The following is a 13,968-nucleotide window of genomic DNA, read 5'->3' as shown; positions in this document are numbered from 1 at the left end:
CATCCCACCCCCTGTCCTTCCCCATCCCATCCTCAGTCCTTCCCCATCCCACTCCCTGTATTTCCCCAGCCCCTGTCCTTCCCCACCCCCTGTCCTTCCTCACCCCCTCTCCTTCTCCATCCCACCCCTGTCCTTCCCCATCCTATCCTCTGTCCTTCCCCATCCCACTCCCTGTATTTCCCCACCCCCTGTCCTTCCCCATCCCACACCCTGTCCTTCCCCACCCCCTGTCCTTCCCCATCCCATCCTCTGTCCTTCCTCATCCCACCACCTGTCCTTCCCTATCCCACTCCCTGTCCTTCCCTATCCCACTCCCTGTCCTTCCCCACCCCCTGTCCTTCCCCACCCGCTGTCCTTCCCCACCCCCGTCCTTCCCCATCCCATCCTCTGCCCTTCCCCATCCCACTCCCTGTACTTCCCGACCCCCCACCCCCTGTCCTTCCCCATCCCATCCCACACCGTCCTTCCCCACCCACTGTCCTTCCCCATCCCATCCTCTGTCCTTCCCCACCCGCTGTCCTTCCCCATCCCACCCCCTGTCCTTCCTCATCCCACCCCGTCCTTCCCCATCCCACCCCCTGTCCTTCCCTATCCCACTCCCTGTCCTTCCCCACCCCAATCCCTGTCCTTCCACATCCCACCCCCTGTACTTCCCCACCCCCTGTCCTTCCTCACCCCCTGTCCTTCCCCATCCCACCCCCTGTCCTTCCCCATTCCATCCTCAGTCCTTCCCCATCCCACTCCCTGTATTTCCCCACCCCCTGTCCTTCCCCACCCCCTGTCCTTCCCCATCCTATCCTCTGTCCTTCCTCATCCCACCCCCTGTCCTTCCCCATCCCACTCCCTGTCCTTCCCCATCCCACTCCCTGTCCTTCCCCACCCCCTGTCCTTCCCCATCCCACACCCTGTCCTTCCCCACCCGCTGTCCTTCCCCATCCCACTCCCTGCCCTTCCCCATCCCAATCCCTGTCCTTCCACATCTCACCCCCTGTCCTTCCTCATTCCACCCCTGTCCTTCCCCATCCCACCCCCTGTCCTTCCCCATCCCACTCCTTGTCCATTCCCATCCCATCCCCGTCCTTCCTCATCCCACCCCCTGTCCTTCCCCATCCCACACCCTGTCCTTCCCCACCCCCTGTCCTTCCCCATCCCATCCTCTGTCCCTCCTCATCCCACCCCGTCCTTCCCCATCCCACCCCCTGTCCTTCCCTATCCCAGTCCCTGTCCTTCCCCACCCCAATCCCTGTCCTTCCACATCCCACCCCCTGTCCTTCCTCACCCACTGTCCTTCCCCATCCCACTCCCTGTCTTTTCCCATCCCAATCGCTGTCCTTCCACATCTCACCCCCTGTCCTTCCTCATCCCACCCCCTGTCCTTCCCCATCCCACTCCCTGTCTTTCCCCATCACAATCCCTGTCCCTCCCCATCACAATCCCTGTCCTTCCCCATCACAATCCCTGTGCTTCCACATCCCAGCCCCTGTCCTTCCTCATCCCACCCCGTCCTTCCCCATCCCAGTCCCTGTCCTTCCACATCCCACCCCCTGTCCTTCCTCATCCCACCCCCCGACCTTCCCCATCCCATCCCCTGTCCATCCCCATCCCCGTCCTTCCTCATTCCATCCCCTGTCCATCCCCACCCCCTGTCCTTCCCCATCACAATCCCTGTCCTTCCCCATCCCTGTCCATCCCCATCCCACCCCCTGTCCTTCCCTATCCCACCACCTGTCCATCCCCATCCCGTCCATCCCCATCCCATCCCGTCCTCCCGCATCCCACCCCCTGTCCTTCCCCATCCCACTCCCTGTCCATCCCCATCCCCTGTCCATCCCCATCCCATCCCGTCCTCCCGCATCCCACCCCCTGTCCTTCCCCATCCCACTCCCTGTCCTTCCCTATCTCACCCTCTGTCCATTCCCATCTCCGCCCTTCCTCATCCCATCCCCTGTCCATCTCCATCACAATCCCTGTCCTTCCCCATCCCACCCCCTGTCCTTCCCCATCCCCTGTCCTTCCTCATCCCACCCCCTGTCCATCCCCATCACAATCCCTGTCCTTCCCCATCCCACCCCCTGTCCTTCCCCATCCCCTGTCCTTCCTCATCCCATCCCCTGTCCATCTCCATCACAATCCCTGTCCTTCCCCATCCCACCCCCTGTCCTTCCCCATCCCCTGTCCTTCCTCATCCCACCCCCTGTCCATCCCCATCACAATCCCTGTCCTTCCCCATCCCACCCCCTGTCCTTCCCCATCCCCTGTCCTTCCCCATCCCACTCCCTGTCCTTCCCTATCCCACCCCCTGTCCATCCACATCTCCGTCCTTCCTCATCCCATCCCCTGTCCATCCCCATCCCCGTCCTTCCTCATCCCACCCCCTGTCCATGCCCATCACAATCCCTGTCCTTCCCCATCTCTGTCCATCCCCATCCCAATCCCTGTCCTTCCCTACTCCCTGTCCTTCCCCATCCCGTCCTTCCCATCCCAATCCTTGTCCTTCCCCATCCCACCCCCTGTCCTTCCCCATCCCACTCCCTGTCCTTCCCCATCCCATCCCCTGTCTTTCTCCACCCCCTGTCCTTCCCCATCCCACTCTCTGTCCTTCCCTATCCCACTCTCTGTCCATCCCTATCTCCGTCCTTCCTCATCCCACCCCCGTCCATCCCCATCACAATCCCTGTCCTTCCCCATCCCACCCCCTGTCCTTCCCCATCCCACTCCCTGTCCATCCCCTTCCCATCCCCTGTCCTTCCCTATCCCATGCCCTGTCCTTCCCCATCCCACCCCCTGCCCTTCCCTATCCCACCCCCTGTCCTTCCCCATCCCACCCCCTGTCCTTCCCTATCCCACCCCCTGTCCTTCCCCATCCCTGTCCATCCCCATTCCAATCCCTGTCCTTCCCCACTCCCTGTCCTTCCCCATCCCATGTCCTTCCCATCCCAATCCTTGTCCTTCCCCATCCCAACCCCTGTCCTTCCACATCCCACCCCCTGTCCTTCCTCATCCCACCCCCTGTCCTTCCCCATCCCACTCCCTGTCCATCCCCATCCCACTCCCTGTCCTTCCCCATCCCACCGCCTGTCCTTCCTCATCCCACCCCCTGTCCATCCCCATCCCACCCCCTGTCCTTCCCCATCCCACTCCCTGTCCATTTCCTTCCCATCCCCTGTCCTTCTCTATCCCATCCCCTGTCCTTCCCTATCCCACCCCCTGTCCTTCCCCATCCCACCCCGTCCTTCCCTATCCCACCCCCGTCCTTCCCTATTCCACCCCCTGTCCTTCCCCATCCCCTGTCCATCCCCATCCCATCCCGTTCTTCCCTATCCCACCCCCTGTCATTCCCCATCCCACTCCCTGCCCATCCCTATCCCATCCCCTGTCTTTCCCCACCCCCTGTCCATCCCCATCCCACCCCCTGTCCTTCCCCATCCCACTCCCTGTCCATTTCCTTCCCATCCCCTGTCCTTCTCTATCCCATCCCCTGTCCTTCCCTATCCCACCCCCTGTCCTTCCCCGCCCCCTGTCCTTCCCCATCCCACCCCGTCCTTCCCTATCCCACCCCCGTCCTTCCCTATTCCACCCCCTGTCCTTCCCCATCCCCTGTCCATCCCCATCCCATCCCGTTCTTCCCTATCCCACCCCCTGTCCTTCCCCATCCCACTCCCTGCCCATCCCTATCCCATCCCCTGTCTTTCCCCACCCCCTGTCCTTCCCCATCCCACTCCCTGTCCTTCCCTATCCCACCCCCTGTCCATCCACATCTCCGTCCTTCCTCATCCCATCCCCCATCCATCCCCATCCCCTGTCCTTCCTTATCCCACCCCCTGTCCATGTCCATCACAATCCCTGTCCTTCTCCATCTCTGTCCATCCCCATCCCAATCCCTGTCCTTCCCCACTCCCTGTCCTTCCCCATCCCGTCCTTCCCATCCCAATCCTTGTCCTTCCCCATCCCACCCCCTGTCCTTCCCCATCCCACTCCCTGTCCATCCCCTTCCCATCCCCTCTCCTTCCCTATCCCATGCCCTGTCGTTCCCTATCCCACCCCCTGTCCTTCCCTATCCCACCCCCTGTCCTTCCCCATCCCACTCCCTGCCCATCCCTATCCCATCCCCTGTCTTTCCCCACCCCCTGTCCTTCCCCATCCCACTCCCTGTCCTTCCCTATCCCACCCCCTGTCCATCCACATCTCCGTCCTTCCTCATCCCATCCCCTGTCCATCCCCATCCCCGTCCTTCCTCATCCCACCCCCTGTCCATGCCCATCACAATCCCTGTCCTTCCCCATCTCTGTCCATCCCCATCCCAATCCTTGTCCTTCCCCATCCCACCCCCTGTCCTTCCCCATCCCACTCCCTGTCCTTCCCCATCCCATCCCCTGTCTTTCTCCACCCCCTGTCCTTCCCCATCCCACTCTCTGTCCTTCCCTATCCCACTCTCTGTCCATCCCTATCTCCGTCCTTCCTCATCCCACCCCCGTCCATCCCCATCACAATCCCTGTCCTTCCCCATCCCACCCCCCGTCCTTCCCCATCCCACTCCCTGTCCATCCCCTTCCCATCCCCTGTCCTTCCCTATCCCATGCCCTGTCCTTCCCCATCCCACCCCCTGCCCTTCCCTATCCCACCCCCTGTCCTTCCCCATCCCACCCCCTGTCCTTCCCTATCCCACCCCCTGTCCTTCCCCATCCCTGTCCATCCCCATTCCAATCCCTGTCCTTCCCCACTCCCTGTCCTTCCCCATCCCATGTCCTTCCCATCCCAATCCTTGTCCTTCCCCATCCCAACCCCTGTCCTTCCACATCCCACCCCCTGTCCTTCCTCATCCCACCCCCTGTCCTTCCCCATCCCACTCCCTGTCCATCCCCATCCCACTCCCTGTCCTTCCCCATCCCACCGCCTGTCCTTCCTCATCCCACCCCCTGTCCATCCCCATCCCACCCCCTGTCCTTCCCCATCCCACTCCCTGTCCATTTCCTTCCCATCCCCTGTCCTTCTCTATCCCATCCCCTGTCCTTCCCTATCCCACCCCCTGTCCTTCCCCGCCCCCTGTCCTTCCCCATCCCACCCCGTCCTTCCCTATCCCACCCCCGTCCTTCCCTATTCCACCCCCTGTCCTTCCCCATCCCCTGTCCATCCCCATCCCATCCCGTTCTTCCCTATCCCACCCCCTGTCCTTCCCCATCCCACTCCCTGCCCATCCCTATCCCATCCCCTGTCTTTCCCCACCCCCTGTCCATCCCCATCCCACCCCCTGTCCTTCCCCATCCCACTCCCTGTCCATTTCCTTCCCATCCCCTGTCCTTCTCTATCCCATCCCCTGTCCTTCCCTATCCCACCCCCTGTCCTTCCCCGCCCCCTGTCCTTCCCCATCCCACCCCGTCCTTCCCTATCCCACCCCCGTCCTTCCCTATTCCACCCCCTGTCCTTCCCCATCCCCTGTCCATCCCCATCCCATCCCGTTCTTCCCTATCCCACCCCCTGTCCTTCCCCATCCCACTCCCTGCCCATCCCTATCCCATCCCCTGTCTTTCCCCACCCCCTGTCCTTCCCCATCCCACTCCCTGTCCTTCCCTATCCCACCCCCTGTCCATCCACATCTCCGTCCTTCCTCATCCCATCCCCCATCCATCCCCATCCCCTGTCCTTCCTTATCCCACCCCCTGTCCATGTCCATCACAATCCCTGTCCTTCCCCATCTCTGTCCATCCCCATCCCAATCCCTGTCCTTCCCCACTCCCTGTCCTTCCCCATCCCGTCCTTCCCATCCCAATCCTTGTCCTTCCCCATCCCACCCCCTGTCCTTCCCCATCCCACTCCCTGTCCATTCCCTTCCCATCCCCTGTCCTTCTCTATCCCATCCCCTGTCCTTCCCTATCCCACCCCCTGTCCTTCCCCATCCCCTGTCCATCCCCATCCCATCCCGTCCTTCCCTATCCCACCCCCTGTCCTTCCCCATCCCACCCCCTATCCTTCCCTATCCCACCCCCTGCCCATCCCTATCCCATTCCCTGTCTTTCCCCACCCCCTGTCCTTCCCCATCCCACTCCCTGTCCTTCCCTATCCCACCCCCTGTCCTTCCCCATCCCACCCCCTATCCTTCCCTATCCCACCCCCTGCCCATCCCTATCCCATCCCCTGTCTTTCCCCACCCCCTGTCCTTCCCCATCCCACTCCCTGTCCTTCCTCATCCCATCCCCTGTCCATCCCCATCCCCTGTCCTTCCTCATCCCACCCCCTGTCCATGCCCATCACAATCCCTGTCCTTCCCCATCTCTGTCCATCCCCATCCCAATCCCTGTCCTTCCCCACTCCCTGTCCTTCCCCATCCCGTCCTTCCCATCCCAACCCCTGTCCTTCCCCATCCCAACCCCTGTCCTTCCCCATCTCACCCCCACCCCTATGTAGTTCCGGAAAACCAAATCCCCCCACTCCCCAGAAGGCTATGTCTGGGGAGACTCTGGGGGGGTGGGTTCTAGTTCTAGGAAGTGGGTGGGGGCAGAGGGGTAATCCAGAATGCCAGTGTTGGGTCAGAAGACCAGGATCTGCAGTGGCTCCGTGCTGTGGTATCTGCCATTTGTGTGGGGGAGGTGCAGAGAGGGGGAATGAACTGGGGCAGAGGGTCCCGGGCAACTACGTCCACCAGAAAGCCTGGGGTGGGGGCAACCCTGATTGGGAAGGGGGGGGGGGAACAGTTCCCTATAGGGCGTGCATTGTGATTATTGAAGTCTCCTGCAAACAGTTGACCACATGGGGGCAGGGACGGTGCAGGCCAGGCTCAGACAGAGAGGCAGGGTGGTCACCAGTGGTGGGTGTGTGAAGGAGGGTTGAGGGTGGAGAGAGGTTTTATGCTTTGGGCTGGGGAGGGTGGATCGTGATGGAAGGTGAAGGGTTGAGGGCTGAGAGTGATGGAGAGTCAGTGTGGAAGAGGGATGAGGGTGCAATGAGAGTTCTGGCAGTCCCTGGGCTCGTGAGGGTTTAGGGACATGGAGTGATGGGGGGTGTGGGGGAGGGTTGGGATGGAGGAAGGAGGCGTTGGAGGGTGGAGGGCTGAGAGATGACTCTGTGCTCCTTCTACTCTGAGCCACAGGGAGATGTGTGGCTGGTTTTCCTGGACTCCACCATGGGCCCTGTCATCTCGCAAGTGGCCAGCACTCCCTCCTCCCCACCGTCCCAATGCCTGCACGGTCTCCATCCTCAGGATAGGGTGAGGGGCCGCGATACACTGCGCACTGGGTCAGGCTCCCGGGTTACCGAGGGTGTGAGACCCTCCCCGAGTGAGCAGGGAGGACCAGAGCGAAGAGCGTCTCACTCACCTTCTCATAGGGATCTACTCCCTCGCAGAAACCCATCTCAGGCATGGTGTCGTTCGCCTTCCGATGACAGGAGCAGGGGTAAAGCAACATCGAGCTGTTCTTTATCACCAGGTTCTCCGTCCAATTGGAGTGCCCCATCCAGCCACAGCACTGGAGCTAGGGGACGAGAAAGACCCGTGAGTGTGAAATCTCAGCTATCCTCACCCCGTCCCCCAGGGAGGGAAGAGTTAAACACCCACCCCCTGGGGGAGGGGAGGAAGGTTTACAGTAACCAGGCAGGCAGAGATTATAAATCAGAGGAGTTAATTTAATAAGATGTGAGGAAAGGATTAAAAATTAACCTGCCAGCACAATTAACTGCTTCACAAGCAGAACTGACTTGCATAGAGTGGGATTAATGTTTCTTCTGTCTTCTCATCGTCTGCTCTATGTCCCAAGCAACACACACGAAATGCTCAGAAGGTCGAGCAGTACCCATGGAGGGAAATGAACAGACAGAAGCCAGAATTGCTCATTGCTGCCTGACTTGCTGAGTCCCTCCAGTGCTTTGTGTGTGTTGCTCTGGATCTCCAGCATCTGCAGACTCTCCTGTGTCTGTGGTCTCTGTCCAGGTTTGTGGATGCCCACCTCCAGTCCCCGCTCCAGTACTCACCTGCTCTGGGTAAGCTGGGCTTGTGGCTCTCGTGGCTCCAGCATTCTCTTTCTCCCAATTGCCTTCATTCGTCTGGCTCCTTGCACAGCTCAGGCCAGCAGAGGTACACATACATGCCTTCCCCAGTGTTAGACCACATCGGATGTAACTGTGTCACCTGGACCACTTCAGTCCCGGCCTGCACTCACCTCCCTCTGGATGTAATCCCAGGTGGCCCCAAAGCTTCTATCCTGGATGTCCTGTGGGTTGTAGTTCACAATCATCCGATGAATAACATCGGCAATTTCTGCCTTGAGCTGGGAAGAAAGGCAAAAATGATGAGGTTTCAGCACGAGCTCCCTGTGAGACGATTAACATGACTGCTCGTGTGAAAGAGGTAAGGTGTCCAGTGAGATGGACACAAAGCCCAGACCTCTTCCTCTGCGGTAATATGTTCTGTCAGGACCACAAACAAGTATCAACATTCACTTCCACTGCCTCCAACTTAGAATGGGAGCAGAGGGGAGAGGCAGTGGGATTTGACAGAAGACCAGAAGGACACAGGAGCAGAATTAGGCAATTTGGCCCATCGAGTCTGTTCTGCCATTTCATCACAGCTGATCCTTTCCCTCTCAGCCCCATTGTCCTGCCTTCTCCTTTCACACCCTGACTTATCAAGAACCTCTACCATAAAGGCACCCAGAGGCCTGGCCTCCACAACTGCCTGTTTAAATTGGACGTCTCTCAGAGGGCTGCACCCTCTGGTCCTAGATTCTCCTGCCAACGGATACATCCTCTTCACATCCACTCTATCAAGACCTTTCAACATTTGAGGTTTCAATGAGATCCCTTCTCGTTCTTCTAAACTCTGGAAAGTAAAGGTCCAGAGACGTCAAACTCTCCTCAGATGACAAGCCTTTCAATCCTGGAATCATTCTCATGAACGACCTCTGAACCCTCTCCAACGTCAGCACATCCTTTCTTAAATAAGGGGCCCATAATTGCTCACAGTATCCAAGTGAGGCCTCACCACTGCCTGATGAAGCCTCAGCATTACAACCTTGCTTTTATATTCTAGTCCTCATGAAATGAATGCTGACATTGCAAATGAATCCCGTACAAGGACTCCCACGCCCCATTGCATCTTGGATTTTTGAATTTTCTCCTCATTTAGAAAATAGTCTATGGTTTTATTCCTTCTCCCAAAGTGCATTTCCTACACTATATTTCATCTGCCATTTTGCCCATTCTCCTAATGTGTCTGAGTCCTTCTGTGACCTCTCTGCTTCCTCAAGCTACCTGCCCCTCCATCCATCTTTGTATCTTCCACGAACTTGGCCACAAAGCCATCAATTCCATCAACCAAATCATTGACATATAATGTAAACAGAAGCCTGGCCTAGAGAGAAGGCAGCCAGGGGGAGACCGGCCACAGGTGCGCTACATAGTGAGGACAGATAGTGAGCAACCTCCTCACCTCGAACAAGAGGTTTAAGAGGAGGAGGAGGAGGAAGTTGACTGTTGGTCAGTGGGGTGGTTGGGACACTGTCTGAGGAGGGGTGAAGGAGGGACTCTCACAAAGTATTTGGACCAATATTGATACCAGGTGACTCTCTAAATGCAGGTAAAATGGACTAGTACAGGGAGGTACAAATCTTAGACTTTGTCAGCTGAAGGGCCTCTGGGATTTGTTCAGCACAAATCGAGGCCATTTGTCCCACTGGATCTGAGCTGGGAGCAGGAGACAGGAGAAATGTGAGTCAGTAGGAGGAGCATGGGGAGGAGAAGGAGATGAGATAGAAGGACAGCCTCCGAGAGGAGCAGGAGGGGGAAAGGGGGGTGAGGGAAAATGGGGAGAAGGGGGAGGAAGAAAGAAGGAAGCCAGGGAGGAAGGAGAAGGAGGCAGGAAGGAAGAGGAGCGGGAAAGGAGAAGGGGAGAACTGGGAGGAGGGAGAAGGGGAAGAAAGGGAGGATGGTGTGAAGGAAAAGGGGTGAGGAGGGAAGAGGAAGAGAGGAGGGGGAAGGGGAAGGAAGGAAGTGGGGAGAAAGGGGTGGGTAGGAAAGAAGGGTGAGGGAAGGGAAATGGGGTGATGAGGGATGGGGAAGAGGGAAGGGTGATGAGGGATGGGAAAGAGGGAAGGGGTGATGAGTTATGGGGAAGAGGGAAGGGGTGATGAGGGATGGGGAAGAGGGAAGGGGTGATGAGGGATGGGGAAGAGAGGAGGGGTGGTGATGGATGTGGAAGCAAAAAGGGGTGATGAGGAATGGGAAAAAGGGAAGGGTGGTGATGGATGGGGAAGAGGGAGGGGGTGATGAGGGATGGGGAAGAGGGAAGGGTGATGAGGGAAGGGGAAGAGGGAAGGGTGATGAGGGAAGGGGTGATGAGGGATGGGGAAGAGGGAAGGGTGATGAGGGAAGGGGAAGAGGGAAGGGTGATGAGGGAAGGGGAAGAGGGAAGGGTGATGAGGGAAGGGGTGATGAGGGATGGGGAAGAGGGAAGGGGAAGAGGGAAGGGTGATGAGGGAAGGGGTGATGAGGGATGGGAAAGAGGGAAGGGTGATGAGGGAAGGGGTGTTGAGGGATGGGGAAGAGGGAAGGGTGATGAGGGAAGGGGAAGAGGGAAAGGTGATGAGGGAAGGGGTGTTGAGGGAAGGGTGATGAGGGAAGGGGTGATGAGGGATGGGGAAGAAGGAAGGGTGATGAGAGAAGGGGTGATGAGGGATGGGGAAACAAAAAGGGGTGATGAAGGATGGGGAAGAGGGAAGGAGTAATGAGGGATGGGAAAGAGAGAAGGGATGATGAGGGATGGGGAAGAGAGGAGGGTTGATGAGGGATGGGGAAGATAGGAGGGGAAATGAGTGATGGGGAAGACGACAGGGAAGGGGAAATGAGGAGGGGTAAGGGGAACGGAGGAGGGTAGGAGAGAAGGGGAGGGAGGGGACAAAAGAGAAAGATGGAGGGAGGGGAAAGAGGGTCAAGAAGAGAACAGGGATGACAAAACTGTGTAGGAGGAGGGAGATAAGGAAGGATGAGAGGAGGGCAGGAGAGGGAGGAAAGAGGGGAGGGCACAGAACCTGGGGGACATCTGGAAGGAAGACAGCAGAGGAGGAGGAGGGGCTTCAGTGTAGTGAGCTGGGTGGAGGAAGAGGAGATGCTGAGGAGGGAGGAGTTGGGCTGGGAAGGGAGAGTAATGAATAGATGGGTCACAGTCTCCCTCTCTGTTTCACCCAAAAGGATAACTCCGGCTAGTGGGACGAGGACGGAGGGGTGAGCAGTGGAAACACAGAGGGTAGCCTGCCTCCCCAAACCTCCAGACTAACCCCGGCCACCCACCCGCCTGCGTTCCCAGAGAGGTGCCAACCGGCAGAAAGGGAGATGCCCGTTCTTCCAGCCAATCCTGCGCCCCCCCCCCACCTCCCATCGCTGAAAGGATGGAAACACACAGAGAATGGTGCCAACACTATTCACTACAGATGAACTCGGGGACACTGAAGCCCTACATAAAACATCCTGCTGTAGAGCAGGAGACATAACAGTACACAGGAAGATAGGGCCTGCATTCCTCACACTGGGATCTTGTTCAAGTTGAACAGATGGGAAAAAGCTGTTGGAAACACACGGATCTGTTCCAGTGAACTGCCTGAGACCAGGTCTGCTTAGAATGCAGCCTTGGCTCCAGCTCCTGCTCCCAGGGAAGGCATCCAAGCTGCTGGCCCGTCTCCCACACAGCTCCCAGCCCAGCTTCTGCAGGCTCATGGGCCCCAGCTTCAGAAAATTAAACAATTCCAGGTCATTCTGCAAGGTTCAGTCCACGTATCCGAGGTGAAGATGATGGATGTGAATAAGAATTGTTTGGTTTTTGGGATTGAGCTGGACTGGCCTAGGGCAGAGCTTATCGCTAATGAAAACACAAATGTCAGAATCGATCAGTGGATCAGGCAGCCTCTGCTGGAGAGGGAGCCCGTTAATGTTTCCTGTTCAGAGCAGTTCCTGATGAAGGGTCATGGACACTGTCAGACCTGCTGAGTGTTTCCGGTTCTTGCTTCAGGTTTCTGGGGTCTGTGGGTTTTTGATCAGCACTTCTCGTCTCTTCCGAACTGCACCTGTTGTGACTTTTTACAGGATATTTCAGTCAGCCCCTTTGGAGCAGTTGGGAGATTTCGTCCCCGAAGCCAGAAGGCTCTGTATAACAATTTGGCAGGTTTGCATGACATGGTTACCACTGACTAATCCTTTCCTCATTGCAGATTATTAACGGAATTTCAGCTGCACAGATGGGGAGGTGGGATTTGAACCACCCCTCTGCAGTGGTAGTTCAGCGGCCTGGAGCACTGACCCTGTCACTAACTTTCCACAACACCGCTGTGCCATCACGTGTTGCCTGTGGGTCGGACCACGTTCACAGAGAGTTGGAAGTGCGGGAAGAGCAGTTTGAGGGCGAGGGGACAAAGTGAGGGTGAGGGTGAGTGTGAGGGCATGATCATCCCGAGGGCCCTGTTAGCTTGCTTCCAGCCTCCCAACCCCTCCAGCAGCTGGACTGGTCATTAACAATCTGTGGGATGTCTGCCCAGGTCACACCATGGGCCACACCATGTCTGCCCAGGTCACACCATGGGTCACATCATGGGTCACACCATGTCTGCCCAGGTCACACCAGGGTCACACCATGTCTGCCCAGGTCACACCATGGGTCACATCATGGGTCACACCATGTCTGCCCAGGTCACACCATGGGTCACATCATGTCTGCCCAGGTCACACCATGGGTCACATCATGGGTCACACCATGTCTGCCCAGGTCACACCATGGGTCACACCATGTCTGCCCAGGTCACACCAGGGTCACACCATGTCTGCCCAGGTCACACCATGGGTCACACCATGGGTGAGGCTGGTTCTCGTCTGGAACTGAGCTTGGGAGCACACCATTCGAGTGCTGGCTGATGACCAACCCCTCCTCTCTCTCTCTCTCTCTCTCACACACACACACACACACACACACACACACACATCTACCAATGCACACACACACACACATACCATTCTCACACCTACACACACACACACACACACACATACCATTCTCACACCTACACACACACACACACTTGTGCACACACTATCGGTCCAGCCCAGCTTCCCATCCACGTGGTGTCGTGCCCCCAGCCCTGGGTTGCTGAGTTCACACCTCTGAAGCGACTCACCGCGTCTCTCTGGAGGTAGATCAGGACTCCGGCTGTGACCTGGGCGATCAGGATCAGCAGCAAGCACGTGAAATACTGCAAAACAAGAGAAGCAGCCCTGAGCCCTGGGGAAGTGGCGTCACGTTGCTGTCAGGGTCCGGTAGAAGGGAGGTGTTCCTCTTGTGACGGACCCGGAGCTTCGCGACCATCTCCCAGCCAGTGAAACACGCACCACAGAGGGACTTTCGTCTCCTTCACACCGCCTTCCCAAGAGTGGAATGATTCCGTACGGAAAAGGGTCGGTGCCTTTGGCCAGTGAGGTGCCAGGAGCTGGGTCTGCAGTGAGGAGGGGGTGGGCAAGTCATACATGGGAGGACAAACACAGAGATCCCAATGGGAGGACCCTGTACTTTCCATCCTACACAGTAAGCACGCCACCACAGTCAGACAGTCAGACACACTCCCACTTCCCCCACCCCCAGACCCACAGGTGTCCGTGTCTCCTGCCTCCTGAACCACTGAGGGAAGAAGATCAGGCCATTGATCCATTGATCCTGGTATATCTGCTTCAGCAGTACCGGTTTAATCCGGCTCTCCAGGACAACCCCCGCCCTTTAAAGAGACGTCGTGTGGAAGGGAACAGTCCAGACCCCGCACCCCAGTGGCACTCACCAGCCCCAGGAGGCACTTGACCTCGTTGACTGCTCCCAGGCATCCGAGGAAGCCCATCAGCATGGTGACTGAGCCGACTCCCAGGAGGATGTAGGATCCGACCCTCAGTGCCGACAACGACGACTCTGCCCAGAGAAATGGAGGCTCTTTAGCTGCAGGCTCTCTGTTGCTG

At 58.0% G+C, this 13,968-nt stretch overlaps 1 protein-coding gene across 4 annotated transcripts in view; it reads right to left on the bottom strand.

Annotated features, from left to right (window-relative positions):
- LOC140205049 (CD82 antigen-like) overlaps positions 1–13,968 on the bottom strand; it is a 143,778-nt gene that overhangs the window by 16,575 nt on the left and 113,235 nt on the right. For all 4 annotated transcript variants that reach the window (XM_072272157.1, XM_072272159.1, XM_072272160.1 and 1 more), the window contains 4 exons: positions 13,797–13,921; positions 13,146–13,220; positions 8,151–8,258; positions 7,311–7,466 (listed from right to left, as the gene is read on the bottom strand). In XM_072272157.1, the coding sequence (XP_072128258.1) occupies positions 7,311–7,466; positions 8,151–8,258; positions 13,146–13,220; positions 13,797–13,921 (464 nt within the window). The remainder of the gene's footprint in view (positions 1–7,310; positions 7,467–8,150; positions 8,259–13,145; positions 13,221–13,796; positions 13,922–13,968) is intronic.

Source organism: Mobula birostris, chromosome 11 (assembly GCF_030028105.1).
Source record: "Mobula birostris isolate sMobBir1 chromosome 11, sMobBir1.hap1, whole genome shotgun sequence".
NCBI classification, from domain to species: Eukaryota; Metazoa; Chordata; class Chondrichthyes; order Myliobatiformes; family Myliobatidae; genus Mobula; species Mobula birostris.
Note: the sequence above shows the minus strand (reverse complement) of the source record. Positions and strands in the feature narration are given on the sequence as shown.